Genomic DNA, 23,547 nt, shown 5'->3' with positions numbered 1-23,547 from the left:
CCGAAGATGCATCGTGTTCACTCTTTCACCCTTTTAGGTTTGATCAATCTCTCCCTCTTCTCTCCAAGACCTGTAGCCAGTAGTGACGCTGATGGCGTACAGACCATTTTCTGAGAGTTGGAACGTTGTTGTGTCTTTTCCATTAGCTATTCATGAGCTCTCCTGGCTCAGGTCTGTGTACCTGGATTGGCGTGCTCAGGAGATGCAGTGGCTGACTGAATGTGGATTAACGAGAGTGTCACGTTTAATTCAGGCGCGTGCTGTCACTGCTACGGAGAGCGAGAGAGGGGGAGATGGAGAGAGAGAGAGGATGATTGTTTATCTCATCAGTAGAGTAAAGGAAAAGCAGGTCCTGACCTACGCCAATTTCTTCTCTGTACACGCTGATTGATCAGCTGTGTCTGTGGATGTTAAGCATTTGCTACCAAGGAACAGGAGCGCACTTGTTGATGCCTTTGCACCTGCGCTGCGCATGTGGGCATATTTCTTTGCGCTCAACATTTGTCATCATATCCATAAAAGCAGATAGAGATAATAAAAGGAAAGAAATCAAGAGAGGTGGGAAGATTGAAATGAAGGAGTGAATGAATAAAAGTGCTGACTGCGTGGGGGCCGTGATGGGCCGCTCCATCATCGGCCTCAATGCTAAGTGACAGCATGGGAGCGAAAAGAATGAGACAGAGGGGAGGGAGAGGGTGAGATGGATATGATGGGGCAGCGTGCTAGGGAGCAGAATCAAAGAGAAAAGGGAGGGTAGGGCTCGAAGAGGAGGAGGAGGAGAAATCGAAGAAATGCAAGAGGGCTTTAAATGGAGTGAGAGGGAAAGAGAGCAAGTAAGGTGAGCAGCGGTGTATGTACTCACCTGAAATCACTTGTCCTTTTTATCTGGAGCTCAGCTGAGCTGGAAGAGTGCCAATATAAATGACTGCTTGTCATGTCTCTATATATTTCTATTTTCTGTAACAACTTTTAACATTCGTAAGCTCGTAGGTGGAGTGCAAGCTACCTGCACAATCTTTGCTCTTTCTGCAAACACTCACACACTTATGACTGGGTGCACACAGTCTCACACACATACACACGCACTACATTGACTTACAAATTGCAAGAGGACTTGGGGAGATGAAACTCTGAACTTTGAATCCCTGACTAGCTTTGAAGTTTTCAAACATCTCTCTCTTCCACTGTGTCGTCCCTCAGCCGTAACGCGAGTATTTGAAAGAGGAGGTGTGGTATCTGTCGTAATCCACAGGGGGAAGCTTTAATAATTGGGCTTTTTTTTTTTTTTTTTTTTTAAATCTCCTTCGTATGTTCTCGGCTCCTAGCTACAGCTCTTTTCTGCATGGGGAACCTGTTCTCTGTGCCTTTTTGTCTAAGTACTGGCAGGATTTGCCTAGATGGAATTTGGGTGATGGGCAAGATCAAGCTGGGGAAGTATCTAGTACACTGTGTGAATTTCATAAAACATATCTGATGTGTACACTCACAAAACAGTGAGTTAAGTCGGCCTTGCTGTATTGCTCACAAGGTCCTGGTCAATTGACCAGCCAACATTTAGAGCTCAAACACAAAGTAGTGCCGATGCTGGAGTATTTAGTAATAACTAAAAACATTTGTATAAATCATACAATGACCCCACATGCACGAGACCATTTGTCCTAATGTAAATATGTCTTTTTCATTTTACACTTTTTTCTTCTGTCTTTTTTATTGACTATGTCAATATTTGAGTTTGAGTTGAGGGTTTTTTTTTAGCTATTGCTGTAATAATAAGCCAATAAGTAAAAATGTAATGTTATGCATTTCTTAAACAAGATACATAACCAACTATGATTTCTATGTACTTGAATTAAACTACAACATTGGCCTAAGTAAGAATTACATTTCTAATAGTGTTAAAAACTGATGTGCACCAACTGAGCACCTCCCCTGCTCATTCTGTAATCAGTCTTAATTTAATCCAGTGATTCACTAAGTCATACACTGACAGACGCACAAATAACAACACAGTGTGCATCCACCCATACATGAAGTCAGGTTATGCAGAGTTTGAATGAGCTGGCTTGTCTCTTTCCATTATGTGTCAAAGACTGCTGTCCTGTCCTTCACAATGAGGATGTACATATTATTTTTGTTTTTCTTTTGAGTCCAGTACCGAAAGATCCATAGTCTCCGGTGGAAACTTGTGAAATGTCAATGTACTGTAATGCAATATGTTATCAATACACTGGCACCTAATATCAGTACTAGTTTTACTTTAGACCTCAATCACACGGACCTAGAGATGAGTTAATCTGATGAGGAGAAAATATGGGAACAATGTGTATTCCCCAGTTAGCAAATGGTTGCTGTCTAAGTGCAACACCTCCAGCCACCACTCACCAACCAGACGTACACATTTTTCCCCAGTAACCGCTGGTTGCCACGGAGTCTCCAATCAGTCTCTAGACCTGCATGGCTGGGGTCTAAATGCAGACACTCGAAATGGATTTCCAATACGGACATTTCAGAGTCACTAGCTCATGACTTCTTTACTATTTTAGAGATTTTTTTCATCTTAAGGTGAAAAAAATCAAACTGTTCATGATTGTCTATAACTGTTGAGTATCTCACAATCCCTTTGTTACAGTATCATTGTTGTCTTGGGCAGCATATTGTAAATTTCTTAGTGATTCCCCAAACTAACACTGTGGTGTGCAGATTTTTTTTTTTTTTTTTTTTTTTTTTAAAAAACATACTTCAGCCATCCATAACTTTTATTTGTTTCAAACTAGGAGTGAGCAGTGACTGACTCGCTCACCACCCTGCTCGTTAAACTGGGATGGCGACTGCTGTTTAAGACTCTTTTGGTGAAAAATAAGTGTCTCTGAAAACAAGAGCAACTCAAGTTCGTCTCAAAGAGAGTTTGAGACAGCAAAATGATTCAAGTTATTTTGAACAACCATCTCCTAAGACTATGCTCACGAGCATCTCTTAAATTTCTACCCAGAAGACATCTAAAAATACCCCACTCCACTGGCTAAACACTGAATTATCCGGCAAACAATGAGCACATATGCCTCAAACCTCTCCGTCTGCGCTTTCTTAGTCATTATCAGTGCATTTGTTTGCTATTACTGGAAACATCTGTGCTCAGATAGGTTTGTGTCTGACCTTTTGTGCCCAACTGTAGTTATGTTTAAGCTCTCGCATATGTGTAAGAATGTGGAAGTAAGTAAACACTCAGAACAGAAAGTCATATCGTATCTTGTCAAGGACATTTGCCAGTGTTATTGAATTAATTTGAGTCTGTAAGAATGTAAGAAGAGTGTTTACCTAGACGCAGTCTGCCCTTCAAATGGCGTGTCACTAAGCTGCCCTTGTCTGGGGAGGAAGAGGGAGGGAAGGAGGCAAGAAAGCTGGGAGAACGAGGGAGATGAGGAAGACATGGTGTGTGTTGCAGTTGGTGGCAGATGTTGTCGCTGTGGAAAGGAGGAAGTAAACATCACTTTCGCACACACATTCTTGAATTTGCAGAGCGTATGGAGTCACACAGACATAAACGCAGAAAGCAGGCACACACACATCACGAAACACCTCCCACGTACCTAACAACAACAAATTAGCTAAAATGTATGAGGAACAGGGTAGCGGGTCAAAGACAGTGAATGAGTTTGTCAGAAAAGCAGGTTGGAAAAGTGAAACTTGAAGATCTTTTTTCTTTCCTTTTATTTTCTTTTCTTTTTTTTTTCCCAACGCCCACTCAGGTGACGTTTAAATGGCATTGCCAGAGGACATAACATGTAGTCCTTTAGAATAGAGAGCTATGCTCCAGTCCAGCTCAAAATCGATGCTGCTGGGTAGAGATGAAAAGAGGCTAGAGGTGGAGACCGATGAAGGCAGATTTGATAGAAAGTCTGGAAAGTGAGATGAAGCAGTGTTGACTGTGGCGCAAAGTTCAGTGCGGGTGTTGAGGATGGACGTTGGAGACCCGCTGCCGATCGTGCCTAAATTTCTTTTTTGGCACATGGGTAAATTACTCATCTCTGCTTCTGAGGCTGGCGGTTTCCAGAAGGAATTAGTTTGCAACCTTTCGGGTTGACGTCAGACGCGCTTTTGACTTTTCAGGTGTGAGGGCACGCTTTGTTATTTCACTTTCGGTGTTGGAAAATATTCCAAAGTTACAAATTAGTCACGTCTGCACAGAGTCATCTGGCAGCCTATTTTAAACTCACCTACTCCCTGGATTTCTTTGACGTCTCTGCACGTCATTTACACCGTGATGTCTCGTTAGCGTGGTTAGGGTCATCGATAATCCTTAGAGGTCATAAAGCAGTAATGAACAATGGTTAAAATCATATATTAAATCTGGAATAGGTGTTAAACTGCCAGGTTTTTAGGATTTCAAAGTAGCCAGTATCCTAAAATATTTAGATGATCGGCTCAGAATTCAAAGATAAGACACTTTCTGAATATGATCTTTTTTCCTCTAGTGACCTTTCACTTGAAAGAAAGATGAATGGTTTGCAGAGTTTTAAATAAGTTCGATTTTAGTTACACAGGTGTAGAGACTGGTCTGCAGCTCCTGAGCAATCTCCAGTCACTAAGGGAAAAATGTGCATTCTGGTTGGTGAGTGTTTGCTGGCAGTCGCTGGGTGAAATCAGTCACAAACAGCGTGCTACACTAAAAACCTCCTTGGGATTGCTTTGGTCCCTAGCAGATTTCTACTGTCACTCATAGTTTATAAACTGCAAGTGACTGCTGCTATCTGCTACTTACCAAAGCAACCTCACAAGGTTTTTGGTGCAGAAGTATGTACTTCGATGCAAATAATTCCTACCAACAGCAGGCAACTGGTTAAGGAATACAAATTTTTTCCCTAGCAACCAGTGGTTTCCAAAGAGTTGCCAAATGGTCTTTAGGTTTGCGTGACTATAAAACAATTAAAAGGAAAAAAAGTGTATTACTCACTTTTGTACTTAATATTTTTCTTTAGTTGTTACATGTTTGGTGAGCAAGGGTCCACACACACACACACACACACACACACACACACACACACACACACACACACACACACACACACACACACACACACACACACACACACACACAGAGGGACACAATCTCTGCTGTAAAGGTTGAATCAAAGGAGAGGGTGCAGAGTGAAACAAAAATATTATGCTGCTGTTTAAGATGCCAGGCCTTTCTTCTGCCCAGCTCACTGCACCTTTCGCTTCCCTCACCCCTTACTTCTCACCTGCACTTCTTTGCTTAGATGACCTTCTCCCTCTCTCTCGTCCTCCTCCTGCTCCCTCCCCTCTTTACCTCTGTCTGGTCTGCCGGGCTGTCACGGTGATATCCCAGGTGCTGTGGTTTTGATCTCCGCCTTCAATAATGAATGAAAGGATACAATTCGTCAATCACTTCAAAAACCATGTAGCCCACATTGCCCAAGGTCAGGACAGTGGCAGCTGTCAGACAGGATGATGGCTAGCATAGGCAGGTGAGCGGAGGATGTTTGGCCACATGCATCACACGTACACACCAAAGAGAACCAGAAGAACTAGAGGAGGAACAGATGAAAATGTATGAAAGAAGAGGGGCCTCCTCTGAAGACGGGAGAAAAGGATATTAAAACAGAACAATACGATTGAGAGAAGCAAGAATGGAAGAAGTTTCGCGGGATTTTCAGTGCTTTATTTTCTCTGAAGACCTCAAATTACCTTTTTTAGGTTCTCTTTCCTATTCTGTGTGTTCGTGTGTGTGTGTTTGGAGGTGTGTGTGTGTATCAAAGTGTGATGTGTGGGGGTGAGAGAGATGAAGCCTGGAGTCATGTTGTCAGACTATCACATATCTGAATGCAGTCGCGTTTGTGAAAATCTCTCAGTATCAATGTAGATTTGGGTCAAGTGTGTGCGTGGAGCCCGGTGGCGGTGATGGGAAGGTGATGCGGTGATCGTGTCGGACAGTTTCAGGAACAAACTGGTTTTGCCTCCACTCGTGACTCCATTATATAGCACTTATACCATGGTGGTACAAGTGGTGCACACACCACTCCACGTTGTCTTCCTTTGGCAGTTGAGTCTGATTGATTGTTATTGTCTGTAAATAAGAGTTTGCTTTCCACCTGCAGAAAGACAAATGTTTTTAATGAGGGGGTGTAAAGTGCTGAGGAAACAGTAGGGGGAGAGTGAGGCCCGGGGATAAAAGAAAAATTGCAGAAACAAAGGAATAATTATCATCTGTTCTAGTTTGTGTGTGATTCAAAAGCAATGAGGTGTTTTCACGGTTTCTTGTGTGCTCAACTTTCTTCAGAGAGAAAGAGGATGCTGCTGTCTCTGTGGGAGGTATTTATTTCACTCCCTCCCAACGCTCCCATTCACCTCCTTGCTCCTCCTGTCCGCCTGTCTGCTCATCGGAAAATAGGAGCTGACAGTTGTTTGTGTATGTGTGTGTTTTGGTGCGTGTGTGTCTTAGCAGATGTGCCCTGCAGCGTGGCCCACCTCTTAAATGTCACTGATCATAGTCTCTTCCACCTGATTACCCTAACCCCTCCAACCCCACCCCTTTCCCCCAACACACCACCGCTCCACCTCCCACTTCTATGCTGCATCTTTTCTGCCCCATTTCTTACCCCACATGGATCTGCATGACCCCATGCATGCGAGGTTGAGAGTGCGTACATCCACTCGTACTTCCAGTGGCGTAAGGTGCCTTTTCTTCTGTACCAAAGTAGCTGTTTGCACAGAACAGTCTCTTTCAATGACAGTGCGCTGTGTTCAGAGCTGACATTTCAGCTGGTTGTCCTATAGAGACATATGCATACAAATGCATGGGCATATACTCACATGCTTACGCTGACATTATTAAATGGCACAAAAAGCAATAAACTGACATTTTGTAATCGACTGCTCAGGCGCAGCTTTGGTTAACACAACAGTCTTGATTATGAGAAACAGAGTTACACAATGGCCAATCACTAAATGGGCACAAATCGCATTGCCTTCCCTTCAGCAGCCACTGTACCAGCATCATTAGCGAAACCAGACAGAAAAATCTCAACTTTGAATCGTTCTCCTTGACATGCTTTTGTTGTAGAGGTTGTACCTCTCAGCACATCATGCTATTAGTGGCTTTGACACCGAGGAGCAAACACTCTCACAAGCAAAGTCAAGCGCGTCGACTTTGAACTCGAGACTCGACTGTTCCTCGACTCGTATGCCATTGCATGTGTATGTGTACGTGCACGTGTCGGCGTTTGCATCGTGCCTGCTGGTCTGACATCTGCCAATCAGCACATCAGGATCAGTCAGTCATCTGCCAGCTCTTCACAGACAGCTATCAGTCAAAGCTTGTAGAAAAACATGATTGGAGCAGGCAAGAAAGGGGCTTGGGGGAGGGAGTCGTGATTGGCTGTCTTTTGCAGAAAGAGAGGTTAGGGAGAATGTTATGTCTTCAGTGAGAGATGCTTTGTTCTTGTAGGCAGTTTGACATTCAGTAGTCAATTAAAGCGGCTGCCAACTTGAAAAGTCACGAGTTAAACTCCTGATCAAAGTTCCTCGCTCACATCCTGTATGCTCTGCTCCATCTTACAGCAGATGAAGCAGGGGAAACATTTTCCTCTCTTGTGCACGCTTCTCTGCTGTTTTATGTCCAGGAGTAGTGCTTCTTGTCTGCGGTCGCTCAGCTCCCTGTGTACTCTCCATCTTATACTTCAGCTAAGGCCTGCTGGGATCAGTGGGTGAGCTCCAGCCCCGTGGATTAGCGTCAGAGCTACTTTGATTTCATCATCATCAAAGACAGCAGGTGTTTTCTGCTTAACTGTCATCTTCTTTGGTCACTACATTCCCTCGGTTAGTTTTCTCTTAAGATTGCGTGCATATGTCTGTAGCTGTCTGGGGCCGTCATGATTCTGGGTCTAATTTGGGCCTCCAAACTGATGGGACCACAGCCGGCCGCTGTTGACATTTAGGAGATAAAATCCTACAGTGTGTGGTGTTTAATGAGTCTAATCGTTTGCCTTTTGATCCAGCTGCTGCTCGTCGTTCTCATTAAAATGATTTTAAACGTGTTGGATTTTTACGTGTGGGATCAGTGCTGTCAACATCATTCACCAGGAGGAACGTGAAAGTGATTTTAAAAAGTCCAGTAGGCCACGAGGGGGAATTATATTATAACCCAGTTCATCAGCTTTCGGGTCAGAGCCGCAGCTCACCTGAAATTCACCTCACTCTTGTGAGGTTCACTCACCTCGAGCGCTCTGTAGAATTTACTGTTGGTTTTGCCTTATTCCACCATTTTAGCTCGTTCTCACATTGTCTGGATGTTTCAGTTTTGATGGACCATTTAAAAACCGGGGCTCCTATGGGAGTTTGCTTAATGATGTAACTCTAATCATACGCTGGCTGTTATCCAGTGTGTTGATCCCTGTTTTCGCTCATTAGCGCAATATGCGCTCCTCGCTGACTGTCAGTGAGAGGCTGTCTAGTCTTCCTGAGTTGCACTAATGCTAATGTCTTTAAGCTTTGTGAGGTACGGGCTCATCAGTGACAAACCTAAAGTTTTGTAGTTTCAAAATTCAGTTACACACGTGTGTTTTCACCCGAGTCGCTTGACGGGAGGGATCATATCTCATTTCTCAGCCCTTTCACGTTATGTTGTTCAATTAATTAGCCCCTTTTTTCGACCCTTTTCCGACTCGCAGCAACATGCCAAAAACTCAACTCATAATTCTTCCTCTCGCCTCACACACTGTCAGTCCAATTAAGTGCTTTTAAATGCCTGTTGAAACAAGCGCAGGCAGACTTATTAGATTAAAAAGGAATAGAACTCATTCGCACCCCGTAATCAAATAGACTGCTGTTGCCGTGAAGGGGAAAAAATGCTTAGCCATGCAGCTTGTACCTACATATGCATACAAAAATTACTCTTAAAAAAGAGACTGATTTAGTTATTTCTTCCTCTCATGCGTCAAAAAGGCATGGCAAAGGGTGGGTCTGTGTGTGTGTGTGTGTGTGTGTGTGTGTGTGTGTGTGTGTGTGTGTGTGAGAGAGAGAGAGAGAGAGAGAGAGAGCGATATAGCCTACCAGTAAATCAGTATTCATAGACTATAGTCAGCTCTGCCGGCCCTGTCTCACAGTAGGGGTTCAGCTCTATGAAGATAAAGTGATTTTTCTGGAGTGAGTGAACCCTAATTCTGACCTGACACACTCACACACACATGCACACCAGCACTGTAAAGGCACTCACACACTCATATGCAATAATTAAGCAGGCGGAAATGAAATCCTCGGCTTTGTTTCATCCCAGCGCTCTCATTCTCTCGTGTCGAGGCTGCGATGTACACTAGCGCCACAGGGTTTCCTTGCATCTGAATGCACAACGGCATCACGAAGCGCTTTTCTGACCACCTGTCAAACTTTCCACACGAAGAAATCAACATTTTTAGCCGTTTGGCAGAATCTTGACCCCATGTAGAGAGGATTTCACGTCTAACCACAGCTGTTGCAGTAAAATTCAGGGTTATTTAACACAGTGTAATAATAATCTTTTTTTTTTCTTGCCCGTTTCTAAAGGACAAGCCATTTAAGGGCTAATTTCCACCGCACAATTTGCTCAGTGCTATAAAAATTCAGAGGTGAAGAGGAGAGTAGAGAGAGCAGGATCATGGTGGACCATCAGCCCCGAAGCCACAACCCTGGTCTTCTCCTCCTCCTGTCCTTTCATCCTCCTCTCCTCTCTCTCTTCTTTATCGCAGCGCTCATCTTCCCGGCAAATTGAATTCCTCCCTAGAATCTGCCTAAGCAGCTTCATAAGACCAGCCTGAGAGTGGATGTGTGCGCGGGATGCGTCAGGAAGAAAAAAAAAGTGTGCATGTGTGCTTCTTGGCTCTCCTGTCACATTTGAAGGCCAACCTCTCTGTTAGGCAACGATCCTCCTGAAGAGAAAGAAAGAGGAGACCTTGAGCTGCCGCACTCTTTGACAGAGATGGACCAAGAGGCAACAAGTGAAAGAGGGAGGAACAAAGGGAGGATGAGAGGTGGCTGGATAGTGCAGCTTCTGAGAAAGACAGACAGGTCAGAAATGGGGAAGACTGCGGGGGGAGAGAGAGGCTGACATGTTGAGATTGAGTGACAGAGAGACAGACAGTGTGGGGGAGAGAGAGAGACAGACAACGCCAGTGATTGAAACATGCTGTTAGCTGACCTTGCTCATCTCAGAAGGGTGTTCCGAGTGTTCTCTACAGAGTGTTCTCTGTCTATCTGTAGTTTCTCATGGGCTGCCTTTAAAGGAAAAGAAAGGGCTTAAGGAGTGACAAGGAGGGGAGTGCCTCAGGCTGAGCTTTGGAGTGGACGCAAAGCGTGATGTATGAACGAGGTGGTGGATGAGTGTAATGGTGCAAAACATCCACACTGGCATACGAAGCAGCCATTGTAGCTGAGGGTTGTGTCAAGCTTTTAAGGCTGCTCTCTCACTTAGCACAAACACAGCTTTTATAGGGACATTAGTTGACATTATGCATTAGTTATGCCCCCTACCTGACCTTAGCTGGCACTATAGACTCTAGAAAGTGCATTAAACCTACCCTCCTTTTGGGAAAGGAGGGGTGCCTCCTTTCCCAAAAGAAGCTTGGTTGGAGTATATAGGAATACGGTGATCAACTCTCTTTATTTGACAGTTTTCTGATTAAATTTACACTGATCAGACATAAGATTTTGACCACCCGACCAATATCTTTTTGGTCCTCTTTTTACTGTAAAAACAGCCTTGACCCCTGAAGGTGTGCTGCGGTATCTGCAACAAGATGTTAGCAACAGATAGTTTGAGACTTGTAAGATGTGATTTGGGTCGTCTATGGATTGGACTTCTTTATACATCACACAGATACTCGACTGGATTAAGATCTTAAGACCTCAGACTTGTTGTTGTGGTCCTCAAACCATTCCTGAACCTTTGTTTTTGTAGCAGGGCTCAGGCCACATCGATCAGGGAATAGTTTCCATGAAAATGTGTCCGTTGTCTGCAACAATGTTTAGTGTCAAAGTAGCATCCACATGTATAGCAGGACACAAGGTTTCCCAACAGAACATTGTCCAAAGCATCACACTGCCTCTGCTACCTCGAATTCTTCCCATAGTGGATCCTGGTGCCAGGTGTTCCTCAGGTGAGTAATGCACACGCCCCTTTTACATCTTTTATGTAATGTAAAAGGAAACATGATTCATCAGACCAGGCCACCTTCCAATGCTCTGTGGTCCAGTTCTGATCCTCATGTGCCCACTGTTGGTGCTTTTGACAGTGGACGTGGTCGCCTACCTGGTCAGCAGTTATGCAACAAACTCTGATGCACTTTTCAGGGACACTTACGACAAGGCTACTTGTCAATTGTCATACTCGCTCAAATTATCGTGATGGTAATTTGACAAATTATTGTCCCTCTCTAAACCAAAAAGACAGAGAAGGCATGGTCTGCTTTGTCAAGTTACTGGCCAGTGTACATGCAGTGCCCCTCGAGTTCTCATTCATATTTACTCATCATGCGTGGTTCCATGAAGCAGAGGTTAATATCATGGTAGCTACACACATTTTTCATATATAGTACTGGACTATATATTCAAAACAGACTTTTTTGACCAGGGGTTGAGTGTGTGTGTGTGTTTGTGTGTGTTTTTAGGTAACTATGCACAAAGCATGATTTGTCTGCCCTTGTTAATGCTGTATGTCTGCGTTCCCTTACTTAACAGAAGCTCTGTTCTGTTCGTTCTGTTCATGTGTTATCCAAAAATGTATATTATGATTGACAAATGAAACCCTCCTTTAACAAAAATCTGATATATTGATACAATTCAGGTGATTTTCCCTTGGGAGGAGGCCAATTTTATTTATGTAGTATTTGTATCCGGGTAAAACAATGATGTCTATGTCTGCCTAAAGTAAATGACAACCACAACACTAAACATAGCTGGAACACTGTGTTTAAAATGTCAATAGAAACATTTTTAGGTTGTTGTTTTTTTTTTTGTTCTTTTGTTTTTTTCAAACAGCCCTTTTGAAGGGGTGTCAGAATGTGAGGACTGGCCGAAATGTCCTCACCTTCCCAAAAAGTTCTCACTCCCAAGGTAGCAGTAGAAGCAAACTTGTATTCTTTCTCTGTCTTCCTCTCCCTCTCTGTCTCTCTCTCACTCTCCGAGGCATGCAGCAGTGAATTATAGTGCTGGTCAGCAGTATGACATTGGAGTCTGCATTGCCAGCCATCGTCTGTAGAAACAGAATATTCCAAATAAATCCTTATGCCCACATGCGCTCGCACTCTCTCTCTCTCACACACACACACACACACACACACACACACACACACACACACACACACACACACACACACACACACACACAAACACACAGACTCCCATATAAATCTGTCCTAGCAGGAACACTTCCCTTTTGTGCACAGAGCAGGCAGCTATCAATCTAAAAGAGAGAGGGAGAGGGTGAAACAGTGGAAAGTGGAAGAGAAGAGGAGGGGAAAAATTGGCCCTGAGACATCCAGGGGGAATAAGGAATAAGGGAGGAAATGCAGACAGTGGAGATGAAGTGAGAGGGGTGGAAGTGATACAGAACCGAGGAAGCTGAAACGACAGAGAGGACAGAAGATCTAGTGGACGGCAGGAGGGGAAAGGGGGAGCGTTAAGAGTTATGAACCTGTCCATATTTACTGTTGCTAGAAGATAGGCTTCCACTCAAACGGATGCGTGTGTATGCATCTGTGAATCTCCTGTTCAGCCAAACCCAGATGCTAATTTTTGTTGAGTGGATCCAGGCCTCGGCACATGCAGTCCAGCAGCAAGTGGCTTTGGACAGCCTATTTAGCCTTGATGCCCCTATGCTGTGTGACAGTGAGCCAGGTCCTCACACCTGAGTAGAAAGTTAAAGAGTGGATGGCATTGCTTGGACAGCAGCTGAGCCATTCAGAGGCTGCACCTTGCAAGGCAGGCCAAGTGATTTCAACAGGCTTATCATAAGATTCAGCTTGGGCACTGTGAGTGTCTGTACAATGCACTATTGTACAATATCTGTGCTTGGAAACTTGGCTGTTCAGGAGTACAATACATGTGGTGAAAGGGAAAATGCTCTCTGTCAGGATGGAAAAAGCTAAATGTGGAGGTGAAGAACCCAGGATTACCATTACAGTGAAAGGATGTTTATACTGCGGGCATGCTCATTGGTCAAAAGACTCCTGACAGAATCCGACAAGCTTGAGTGAACAATTTAATCATCGCAACATCTGTACCTTTTAGTCTGATCAATTCCACATTACACTGCATCTGACGAACAGGATGCTCAATCTAATTTTTAGCATAAGGGTTAAAAGCGTCTGTGAAGCCTGACCTTTGTCTTTGTGCAGTCTACGCTGGAATTTGATATGCTTTAAGTAACAAACAGCAGATGTTGTTTGCATTCAGAAGAAGTAGTCAAGTTACGTGGTGCCTTTCCAGGGAGTAAATGTGATAGAATTGCTGCTTTTCTGGACCGTTGATGCACATCAATGCTGGGAAATAGGATGTGTTGGAGCACTCATGCATGCTGCCATGCGCTCAGTTCAGCCGTTTGAGCTTACACAGGAAACAAAAGGTCTAAGCGTATGGACAGGCATCACATCTCCTACCTGTGCTAAGCATCTGTTGCGACACATTTTCTCTTGGTCTGTCTTAAAATCAGTGTTATAACTTATGATGCAGTTTGATCTGAGATATTAGTTGTTTATTTAAAATTGGTAGGTTTTCTGAAATGCTGAAGTACAATTTTGTGGAAAAAAACTAGTATGTGTCTGTATAAAACAGCTTTGACAGGCGTCGCTAATAGGGTGAGGGCTCTCTAGACAGTCTCGCAGGAAAAAAACTAAATATAAATAAAGCAGCTGTAGATGGAGTAGCAGTTTTTTTTCCTATTGCTTTGATGTCAGATGTCTTCTTCTAAGCCTGAAATGAGTTTTCATATCTGATTTGACATTTGCAAAATGGCACCTAAAACCATTATTACAGAATTTTCTGATTCCAGTCTGAAACTCTTCTCAATAAAATAAGAAAAGACTTGTTTTTTTTGTTTTCAACTTATCGTGCAAAGGCCGTGATTTCTGTGGTGTATGAATACAACAGAAATCAGCCGTGTTGTCTCAGAGTGACTAAAGCAGACTATTTCAAACACCACAAATAACACATTTTCCTTTCTGTGTCTCTGTCTGTCAGAAGTGGCTCCCTACCTACTAGGGGGTGGACAAGGGCAGCAGGTGGTGTTAGAGGGAAACAGATTGGTGCTGACCTGCCTGGCTGGAGGCAGCTGGCCTCTGCAGTACCGCTGGACTCTCAACAACAGCAACATCACTGACTGGACGCCACAGTACAGGTCAGTTAGCACCCACTGCCTAGTTATTATGTCAGACTTTCTGTCGTTGATCTTCTCATTGTCTTTAAGTGTATATGTCTCTCTCGTACCCTTCCTTTCATATACAAACATCTGCAGAGTACGAGCTGTTCCCGTTAGAGATGGAGTGTGTGTAGAGGTCAGAGCATTCGGACAGCAGAGCCAAAGTGAGATTAATAATTACATTACCACCATAAATATGTATATGGTGTAGGTAAAGAGGAGGGGACCCAATCAATATGTCTGTGCTGTTTCTTTGCTTTTTGCCCTGTACTTTTTTCTTCTCCTCCTCCTCCTGTGCCCCCTCTCTCTCTGTCCCTGTGTGTGTTGGTTGGTAAGAACTAAGCAATTCCTCTCGGCAAAACTGCAGCTGTGAAACAAAATTGTTTTTCACATCATTCAGAAATGGAGGGAATCTTGGGAATGCATACACACTGAGGGAGGGAGAGGTTGAGCCAGCAGTTTTGTAGGCAGTCGTTGTTCGAGCCAGGAGGTGCAGTGTGGCTCTGGACTGCTCTCAGCGTTCTGGCTACTTTAGTTTGGTGAGGCTATGCTGAATTGGCAAGCTGCAGTGAATATGAGTGTGTGTGTGTGTGTGTGTGTGTGTGAGGATGTGGCCATCTGCTAAGCCTGATTTTAGTGTTCTACCTTTGCAACTTTATATATGCTCATTTACATATTTTATTCTCAGTTAAATGAAGACATATAATGTGGGATGAGATATTGAACCTCACTAGATCCTGATGTTTCAGCTATTGCAATGCATAGCACCTTTCTGCCATTGATATATAGACCATTTTCAGCAAATTGGACGGCCTGCAGCTTTGTGCATGCTGCTGCGACAGGAGCGGGACCAAGCAGTGCTCGATAGCTGTGCTTTGCTGTGATTTTTGGTCACATTTACAATTAATACTGGTCTCACAGATCCACTTGGTTTTACATAAACTCAGAAACATGCTTTGTGCTTCCACATAGTAAAATCCTCTTTGGAATATTTTATTTTTCTTCATCCTTTATCTTAGTTTAAAGCGCTGGTCAGTGGAGAATTCAGATGAACAGTAAGTGACAATGATTTACATTAATGGAAGCTTCAGCTCCGGCTTCTTTTATCATTGTCAGTTCAACGGCAGTAGCCTGCCACTTTTTACACATTGTGAGTTGGAATAAAAACATCACTAAGACAAGTTAGACTCTCGAAAAAAAAGAAGGCAGCAGCGTTTGCTTTGTTTTCAGGGACACTTATGACAAGGCTACTGCATTGTCTTCAAAACTGTATAACATGCTTGGCTGACAAACTTATTTCTCACAATGCATGTGTTTTTTCCCTCAAGCCAATACTTGTCTCAGTTACGTGCTGTACAACTGCATAGCGGGAGATAACATATGCTGTGCATCAAAGTAATGCATACAGTTTTATAATAATATAAACCTGTTGAAAACACATACATATGAATAATTTCTGGTCTGATAAACTTCAGATTTAATGTAAAATGACTACCGTCCTACATTTACCTTCTTCTTTTGCGCAGTCTCTCATCACAGTATTACACAAAACAAAATAGATTTTTATTTCTTGAATCAGTCAATCACATTTAACGCTAAGCTTGTCAGAGAAACTGACTAGGAAATTACTGCATTGTCTATATATATCTGTATCTAAATATAGTGGTAGATGACAGAAATTTAGCAACTTGTTGGAACTTGAAACACATGGTGTTTCCGCTGCACACGGCTGTTGAAAATGTAGCTGACCAGAGAGAGAGAGGGAGATAGATTGGTGGTAGAAAGTGTCCAATATCAAAATCTGTTTTAGGATCAGAGCTGCTGTGTAATGTGTCGTTCCTGATTCAAATGGAGTTGGGTTTGTGAGTCTTTGATGTACATGTGTGTATTTGTGTCTGCGGGTTTGTGTATGTTGGCAGCATGCACTGACAGCCTGGGAGTTAAATACTTGGCTGTCCTGGTATTCGTAATGAGCCCCAAAGCGATGTCCGGTTTTGCTATGTCTATCCGGTTTGTGCAGAATATATATGTGTGTGTGTGTGTGTGTGTGTGTGTGTACGTGTGTGTGTGTGTGTGTGTGATTATTTGTCCAGCATGGTACCAACCTAGATCCTATGCCAAGCTTCCCATTAGTGAAGCACAGTCCATTAAAACCCCATTAACAATCCTTCTCAGAAAAAAAAGACCTCGCAAACATCAAAAACCTTTTCATACGCGGCACACAGACGCAAACAGACACACATACATGTACACAAACTGTGCATATGCTCTCTCTGCCTTCTGTTATCTGGAAACTTTTACAACCTTAGGCCCAATCCATTTTCTGAGATCAAGGACATGAAAGGAAATTACACAAGAGTGCACGCATATGGACAACCAGACCTCCACCTTGGTTCCCTTCTGTCTTGTTTGTCTCCAGACATCACTCCCAGTTTTATTTTTATTTACAGCTTTGAGAAGAAAAACCTACCCTTATAGTCTTCCTCTCCATGTGTCCATCTTTAGGTTGTCTATGCCGTCCCTGAAGAGGACTGATGCTGGACTGTATCAGTGTATGGTGAGGAACAGGATGGGAGCAGTAATACACAGGAGAACGGAGGTGCAGGTGGCCTGTAAGTACACACAGCATACACGGACACACACACTGGTTTAAAGTAAACTGAGCAAAGCAACTGAAGATGTTGTTTTGTGCACAATTAAAACTTAACGAGCTTCAGCTTTGCTCAATTCTTACAAACTTACAAATATTGCCTCTTTAAATATTGTTATTTATTACAAGTGCTAAATTTCTGAAAATACAAACTGTATTTCTTAAGACTAGAGGTCTGGTTGTATGTAATTTTATCAAGTTGACCAGCAGCTGGATATCCTGACAGTGCTAACCTTTTAGGAAATGAGGGCTCCCTCGGACCCTTTCAGATATAAACTTTCTTGTGAATGCACAAGGTGCCAGTCAACACCACCAGCAAAAGGATATTAACTCTGAACATGTCACTAGGGCGGGGCAAAAATATTTATCACGGTATATATTTGAAGATTTGCGATAGCGATATAACTGACGACGCGAGAAAAATACTCCACAACTTTATTAGTGCAAAAAACCCATCAATGTATTTTCACTTAAACAAGCAGCTGTTTTTTATGTGCATTAAAGTTCTATAAAAATGTAACAGTGCAAATACAAATTCCTTGCTGATAGTTTAACCAAAAGGCATTTCCAGTGGAAATTGGACAACATATCCTCAGCATAACCATGTATAATATCCACAAAACTTAAAAAGAGGTTACACAGACACACAATATGGTAATATTATGTTGATGCACAGTACTTATCACTCCGCGAGGCTCCTGACTACAGTAGCCGTAATGCTCCGACAATCCATCAAGCGGTGCGGCTTTGTAGCTTAGCAAAGTTGTACTAAAACATTTTTTGACAGATTATCGAGCGCTGTGTACCACATAAAATTGTTTCGAGGTCAGTAAACACAACCAGAATTCATACATAAGGTGCACCGGATTATAAGGGGCACTGTCGATATCAGAAAATCAAAGGATTGATTTTAAGTGTGCCTTATTTTCCGAAAAACACGGTAATAATGACGGCCCACTAGCAAATAGTGCTTTGTTGCCTATCTGATGGACGAAAGTCAAACCAGTTCCACACCACTGAAGTTTCAGCATTTTTACAAACCAATTCTGGTTCATCTGTTTCATTCAACGATCCGCTTTCGCCCTTCTAATTCTCCGTCGCCGCCATGCTTTTTCCGCCATGTGCGTATGAAAACAAAGGCACTTTACCCATATTCTATCGCAATATTTCATTTTCTTATCATTGCCTAACACTATATCGGTATTACCGTGAACGGTATGATATAGCCCAGCCCTACATGTCACAACAGTAAGCGTGGAGCTATCCAACTACACATGACTGTTACAGTGAGAGACCATGCAGAGTGGCTAACGCTTCGTTTTTCAAATTAGTCATGTTCGAGTTCAAAATATAATTTGTAAATGTTTGGCTTCCACATTGCTTGTACTCTTTCTAATGGCTCTGTCACATTAGAGTAAAAATACCACTTCAACCTTCTTGCAACTAGGAAACATTTGTGGTTTCTCTGTGACTGCATTCTTTTTTTTTTTAATTCAGTACTGCCGTAGTGAGCTGCTCCTCTGTGCAACACCCTCAATGGCAGCTGCATGGGATGCTCACTCTCACTCTCAGACTAACCTGGCAAAGGTTTAGAAATGATTCCAGTGTAATTCATAAGTACAGTCAGATCGACAACATGTTGCAATCACTGAGTCAGTCTGCACCAATAAGCAACTTGTCTGCGATATGTCTCTTTGCAAAAGGAAACTTGACTCATCTGGTTCCCAAATACCTGGATTCTGGTTTTATTCCAATATGAAAACAAGGTTGCCAAGAGCCTGTCATTGTAGTTAGAACTTCTGTCCTGCAGTAACTGCATCACTGTTTGTGGAGGAATTTCTGAAATTGTGCTTTAAATCTATGAGGTTCTGTCTGAATATAAGTAGTTAATTTGAACATATGTGAGTAAAAGGCACCAGATTTGCAATCTCAAACCGGTAGCAGGCTAACTCAGTTGTATTTTCATTTCATTCCTCTCTTGACGTCTTGACAGGCCAATGTTACTTTGAAGCCGTCTTTAAAGCAACCATTTTAAAGACAGCTAGACAAGTTCATCATACACAGTCTTAATAATTTTGGGTGTGCTACGGTCTCCGACCACTGTTTTCACTCGTGTGACTGTAGCATGAATTATCCAGTAATTACATAGTTGTCAACTGTCTAAGAAAAGAAACATGTATTTGTTTCCTTTACAAAGACGATTAATCAAAACCAAGCCAACTAAAATCTTGGCTGTTTGGTCGACTGGAGGTATGCACTGTTCAGTTTTTATTAAATTCCTCAGCGTGAGTATAAAATGCTCTCAAAGACGGGGATGATTTTCAGATTTGAATTTTAAATGGTCCCGTTAACAATGACGCTAATTAGCTTGTTAGCTAACAGATGCTAGATTTGAAATTTGAGATCTTCCTTCTTTAACAAGAAAACTTCTCAGTAAATTAAATGTATTCCCATATGGACAGCAAACAGCACAGCATGAAGAAAACAGTTGTTTGGAGGACCTGTGTGCTTCAATCACATATTCACATTTAAATTACCCACTACACCTCTGGAGCTCCATTTTTCTAACTATTATACGGCTAAATGTGATCTAACTGATTTCCCTGTGTTGGTGTTGTTGCTGCATTTTCATAATAATCTTTGGAATCAACGAGGATCAAGTTTCTAGTTTTGAAACATGTATTTAAATAAAACCTTCTCCTAGAACAAATAGCAAGCATTCCAGGTGTTTTCTTTATTAATTTATACTCATATAAGCATATCATCAATTTATGTTTGCCGTTAGTCAAATTTCAGCTACCTATGTTGGGTTGCTAGTGATGGTTTAAAAAGCATTAGATAACATCTTGGCTAATGCTGACTGACTGTGAAGACAGCGTGATTGGTCAGTTCCAATACTGATTCTAGATCAACAGTTTTATGATGATGTAGGGACAACGCCAACACCGGCATTGATTGTGCAGTAAATGTATTGTGATGCATTGGTGTTGATCTTCATACTCTTCATTCTTCTCTCTTTTCCTCGAGTTCTGGGTAACTTCTCGGCCGAAGAGCAGAGAAAGACGGTGACTCAGGGCCGAGCAGCCCTCATCAACCCTCCTCCCCTCGCTTCGTTTCCTCAACCATTGGTCACATGGTACAAAGATGGACACAAGATAATCCCCAACAACCGAATGTAGGTGTTTCTTTTACCCTTTTGCTTTGTGTCTTGAGCACGCGCTCGTGTTTGTATGGTGTCTTTTGCAGTCTCGAGCACAAAGTGTGTCTAACAAAATACCGCCCGAGATAAAATTTTAATTTTACACTTCTTATCCCACAGTGGTGTATTAATTAGTGTTCTGCAGAAGCACAAAAGTTCTTTTAATCCTCGCATGTCAATTGCTATGAATAATAAGCTATTTAGATAACTGACCCTTTTCATAAGAAGAGACACAGGACATTATCAAGAGAAGATAAAGCGGGCTTTTCAGTGAATCAAATCTACAAGGTTATTAAGTAATTTTAGGTGCATGGGAGATATTCTTTTATATTAATTGTACAGCAGAGATATGAGGGTCCCTGTGTTGTGTAAGCTGTGCTTCACAGTCTTTTTGTTTGATGTTATTCTCCAGCTCTTTTTGAAATGCTGACAATTTGCATATTATTTCTTAGTTGCTACAGATATCCTGTAAGTGTCATTCTTTTGAAAAAATGCTCATAAGCTAAGCGTCGAGCACAGTGATGGTAGTGTGCTGTTGGTTTGCAGAGTGGTGTGATATAGATTCAGGCAGCATTTTAAATTAATTTGGGATATGCACCTTTTTGAATCGGCTCCTCAGTGACAATAGCTGTTGAGATGGAGACCTTCAGTGATTTTATTAGTCTCTGCTTGCACTCTGAGATAACTAACTCCCCATTAAGACCACTAACTGCTCCCCAGTGTGTTATTGAATGAAATTGTCAGTGGTCTTGCTGTACACGTAAACGGTCAGACAGCAACTTTTTCACCCCTTTAACAGACCTCCAAAGAGCTTTTCAGAATGCTATGTGGATTCAGGTTATATAAACAGGTTTTTTTTTACTTGGGGGGGGGGCGGGGAGGTTGCTTTTGTTTCTGGTTCACATCAAGTTTGAATTTGCTTTTTAATTTGGACGAACTAGGATAATGTACTCCTGTTAAGTTAATGGGGCTTCATTGAGAGTGGCTTAATGATAGTGGACCGCAATTATTTTGCTGCACAAGACACTATCTGCATGAAGGTGTTTACAGTCAAAGCATCCCTGCTGAAGTGTGCTCCCTGCTGCTGTACACGAAAATAAAAAAACAAAGAGGAGCCCTTGTTATAGTTACAGATTATTCCGTGATTATTTCAATAAAAATACATCTGCAGTGGATATGGAGCATCTGTGGCCAGGGGACAAGATTGTTAGTGCCTGAAGCTTTTCTTTTGTGTTTGCTTGTATCTTAGCGCTACCAACCAACCACATTTAAGCAGGTTTTATTGGCGTGCCGGTAAACAGTGAAGAAAAACGATCTGCAATCTTAAAAACACTAGCTACTGTGCGAGGAGGATTTAACCTTTAAAATTAGCAAGAGGGAATCAGTGGTAGAGATTTTCTCAGCTTTATTAGAGCCTGACCAATTTATCAGCAGGCTGATATGTTCAGCTGATATTACCTCATAACATTCATGTTATGAGTGTTGATACTGGATAATTTGTCCAACAGAGGGTACTCTGCAACTTCCCTGTTGACAACACACAAACATAACAACACGATGATACAAGCAGAGTCTGGCAGAGAGGAAATAAGTTAATAACAAGCAAATAAATAACTGTAGATTACAAATGTAAGGCAAATTAGATTATTTGGTTTGTGTGTCTGAAAGAAAACAACATTGGCTGTTATCAGATATCAGAATATTGTTAAATCACCAAATATCTGTATAGGTGTTGATCTTAAAATTGGACAGAGCTTTTATCACTTCTCCTTATGTTGCTACTGCCACTATTATGTTTTTCATCAATTTCTGAACTAACTTTGAAACAAAAGCACACAACAAACCCAGGCACCTTTTTCTCTACATACCAGTTTCAGGACCTTTAATAACATCTCGTGCTCGTTGGGACATTAATGAGTCCGATTCTAGTCTCACAGACCTGCTGTGGAGGATGTATCCTCACATTAACCCTGAAAAGAGCTGGTTTATAAGATCTGACATGTGACTCCATGGTGACTTTAAAAGCCTGCTAGCATATGCGGAGTATACATTTAAATTTGGATTCTAATATCTATCTACTGTAAATCAACCCTGACAGCAATGAAAAACTTTAAAGTATCAACCTTTTTGTCAGAACTGCTCCTGACACAAAGGTTAAGTACTATATTAATGCCTGGATATATTTTGGAAGCTCCATAGCCTACAGTACACCAATAGAGGGAAATATATAATTAATAGTAAAAGCCTAAGGTGAAGCTGAGGTGGGTGCATGGATCGTAGAGTAAGCACTGATGTAACAGTTGCAGCAGTAGGTTAGCAGAGCATTTAAACAATGTGATGTGACAGTGAACAATCGGCTGCCTGATTTTATCATATCCACAAGCCTGAGGCCAATACAGAGCCTGCAGATGTCAAAATGGTCACAGCCACAAGGAATGTGTGGGCACCTGACTATGGTTAGAGTTGGAGGTCACATCATCCAGAATGATATCTACGGTGATGATGATGATGTAAACTGTTTACCAGTGTAAACGGTACATGGTTACAGATGATGTTAAAACAGCTCTTTTTAGAGCACATTGTATTTCACTTTATACAGCACATTTGTGGTGCACTTACAGTATATCAAAAATTAAAAAGCTTCAGGCGGTTTATATATATACGTGTTGATAATTGATTCAGAAAATATGGTTGTCATGGTTTTAACCATACCTGCTTCAGGTGATACAAGATATTTCCAGCTTCTTGGATCACAGGAACAATTGTTTATTCACTTTGTAATTATTGTAATGACTCGGGATTGCATTTTGTGTGCGTGTGTGTGTGTGTGTGTGTGTGTGTGTGTGTGAGATTATCCTTGTTTTGTCTTTTATTACTTTTCTGTTCCATTATATCCAAATGGGCTGCAGTGTTTGAAATACAGTTCCAAGTTTGGCAGGTATACTCAGCTGAGCAGTCAACACAGAGATTACAGTGGCCAGTATTGAAAATGGTATATGTCGCTGAAGTAGCTCCAGTGGCTCCATTACTCTTTGCCATTTATCTTGATTAAGTTGAGGGGGGAAAAAACTGATAAAACTTTCTCCCCTAAAATGCACAGTCAAGACATTTTATTACCAGGAAAACCCATAAAATTCATGAGTTTTCTCGGCTATTTATTGCAGACACAGTTTGCACTGAATTCCAGACTGCCTCCACTAAAGTAATAAGAAATTAAGGCATTTATATGAAATACAATGTAAGTGGCATTCTGTTAATAACAAGCCGCTGTGCTTTTTCATATGGCAAAAGCTT

At 42.0% G+C, this 23,547-nt stretch overlaps 1 protein-coding gene across 2 annotated transcripts in view; it reads left to right on the top strand.

Moving 5' to 3' along the window:
• The window catches only part of sdk1b (sidekick cell adhesion molecule 1b), a 277,836-nt gene that overhangs the window by 83,329 nt on the left and 170,960 nt on the right, over nucleotides 1-23,547 (top strand). For both annotated transcript variants that reach the window (XM_006796155.3, XM_006796154.3), the window contains exons 2-4: nucleotides 14,227-14,383; nucleotides 16,910-17,016; nucleotides 20,082-20,229. In XM_006796155.3, the coding sequence (XP_006796218.2) occupies nucleotides 14,227-14,383; nucleotides 16,910-17,016; nucleotides 20,082-20,229 (412 nt within the window). The remainder of the gene's footprint in view (nucleotides 1-14,226; nucleotides 14,384-16,909; nucleotides 17,017-20,081; nucleotides 20,230-23,547) is intronic.

Source organism: Neolamprologus brichardi, chromosome 6 (assembly GCF_056152115.1).
Source record: "Neolamprologus brichardi isolate AB-2024 chromosome 6, ASM5615211v1, whole genome shotgun sequence".
Classification (NCBI taxonomy): domain Eukaryota; kingdom Metazoa; phylum Chordata; class Actinopteri; order Cichliformes; family Cichlidae; genus Neolamprologus; species Neolamprologus brichardi.
Note: the sequence above shows the minus strand (reverse complement) of the source record. Positions and strands in the feature narration are given on the sequence as shown.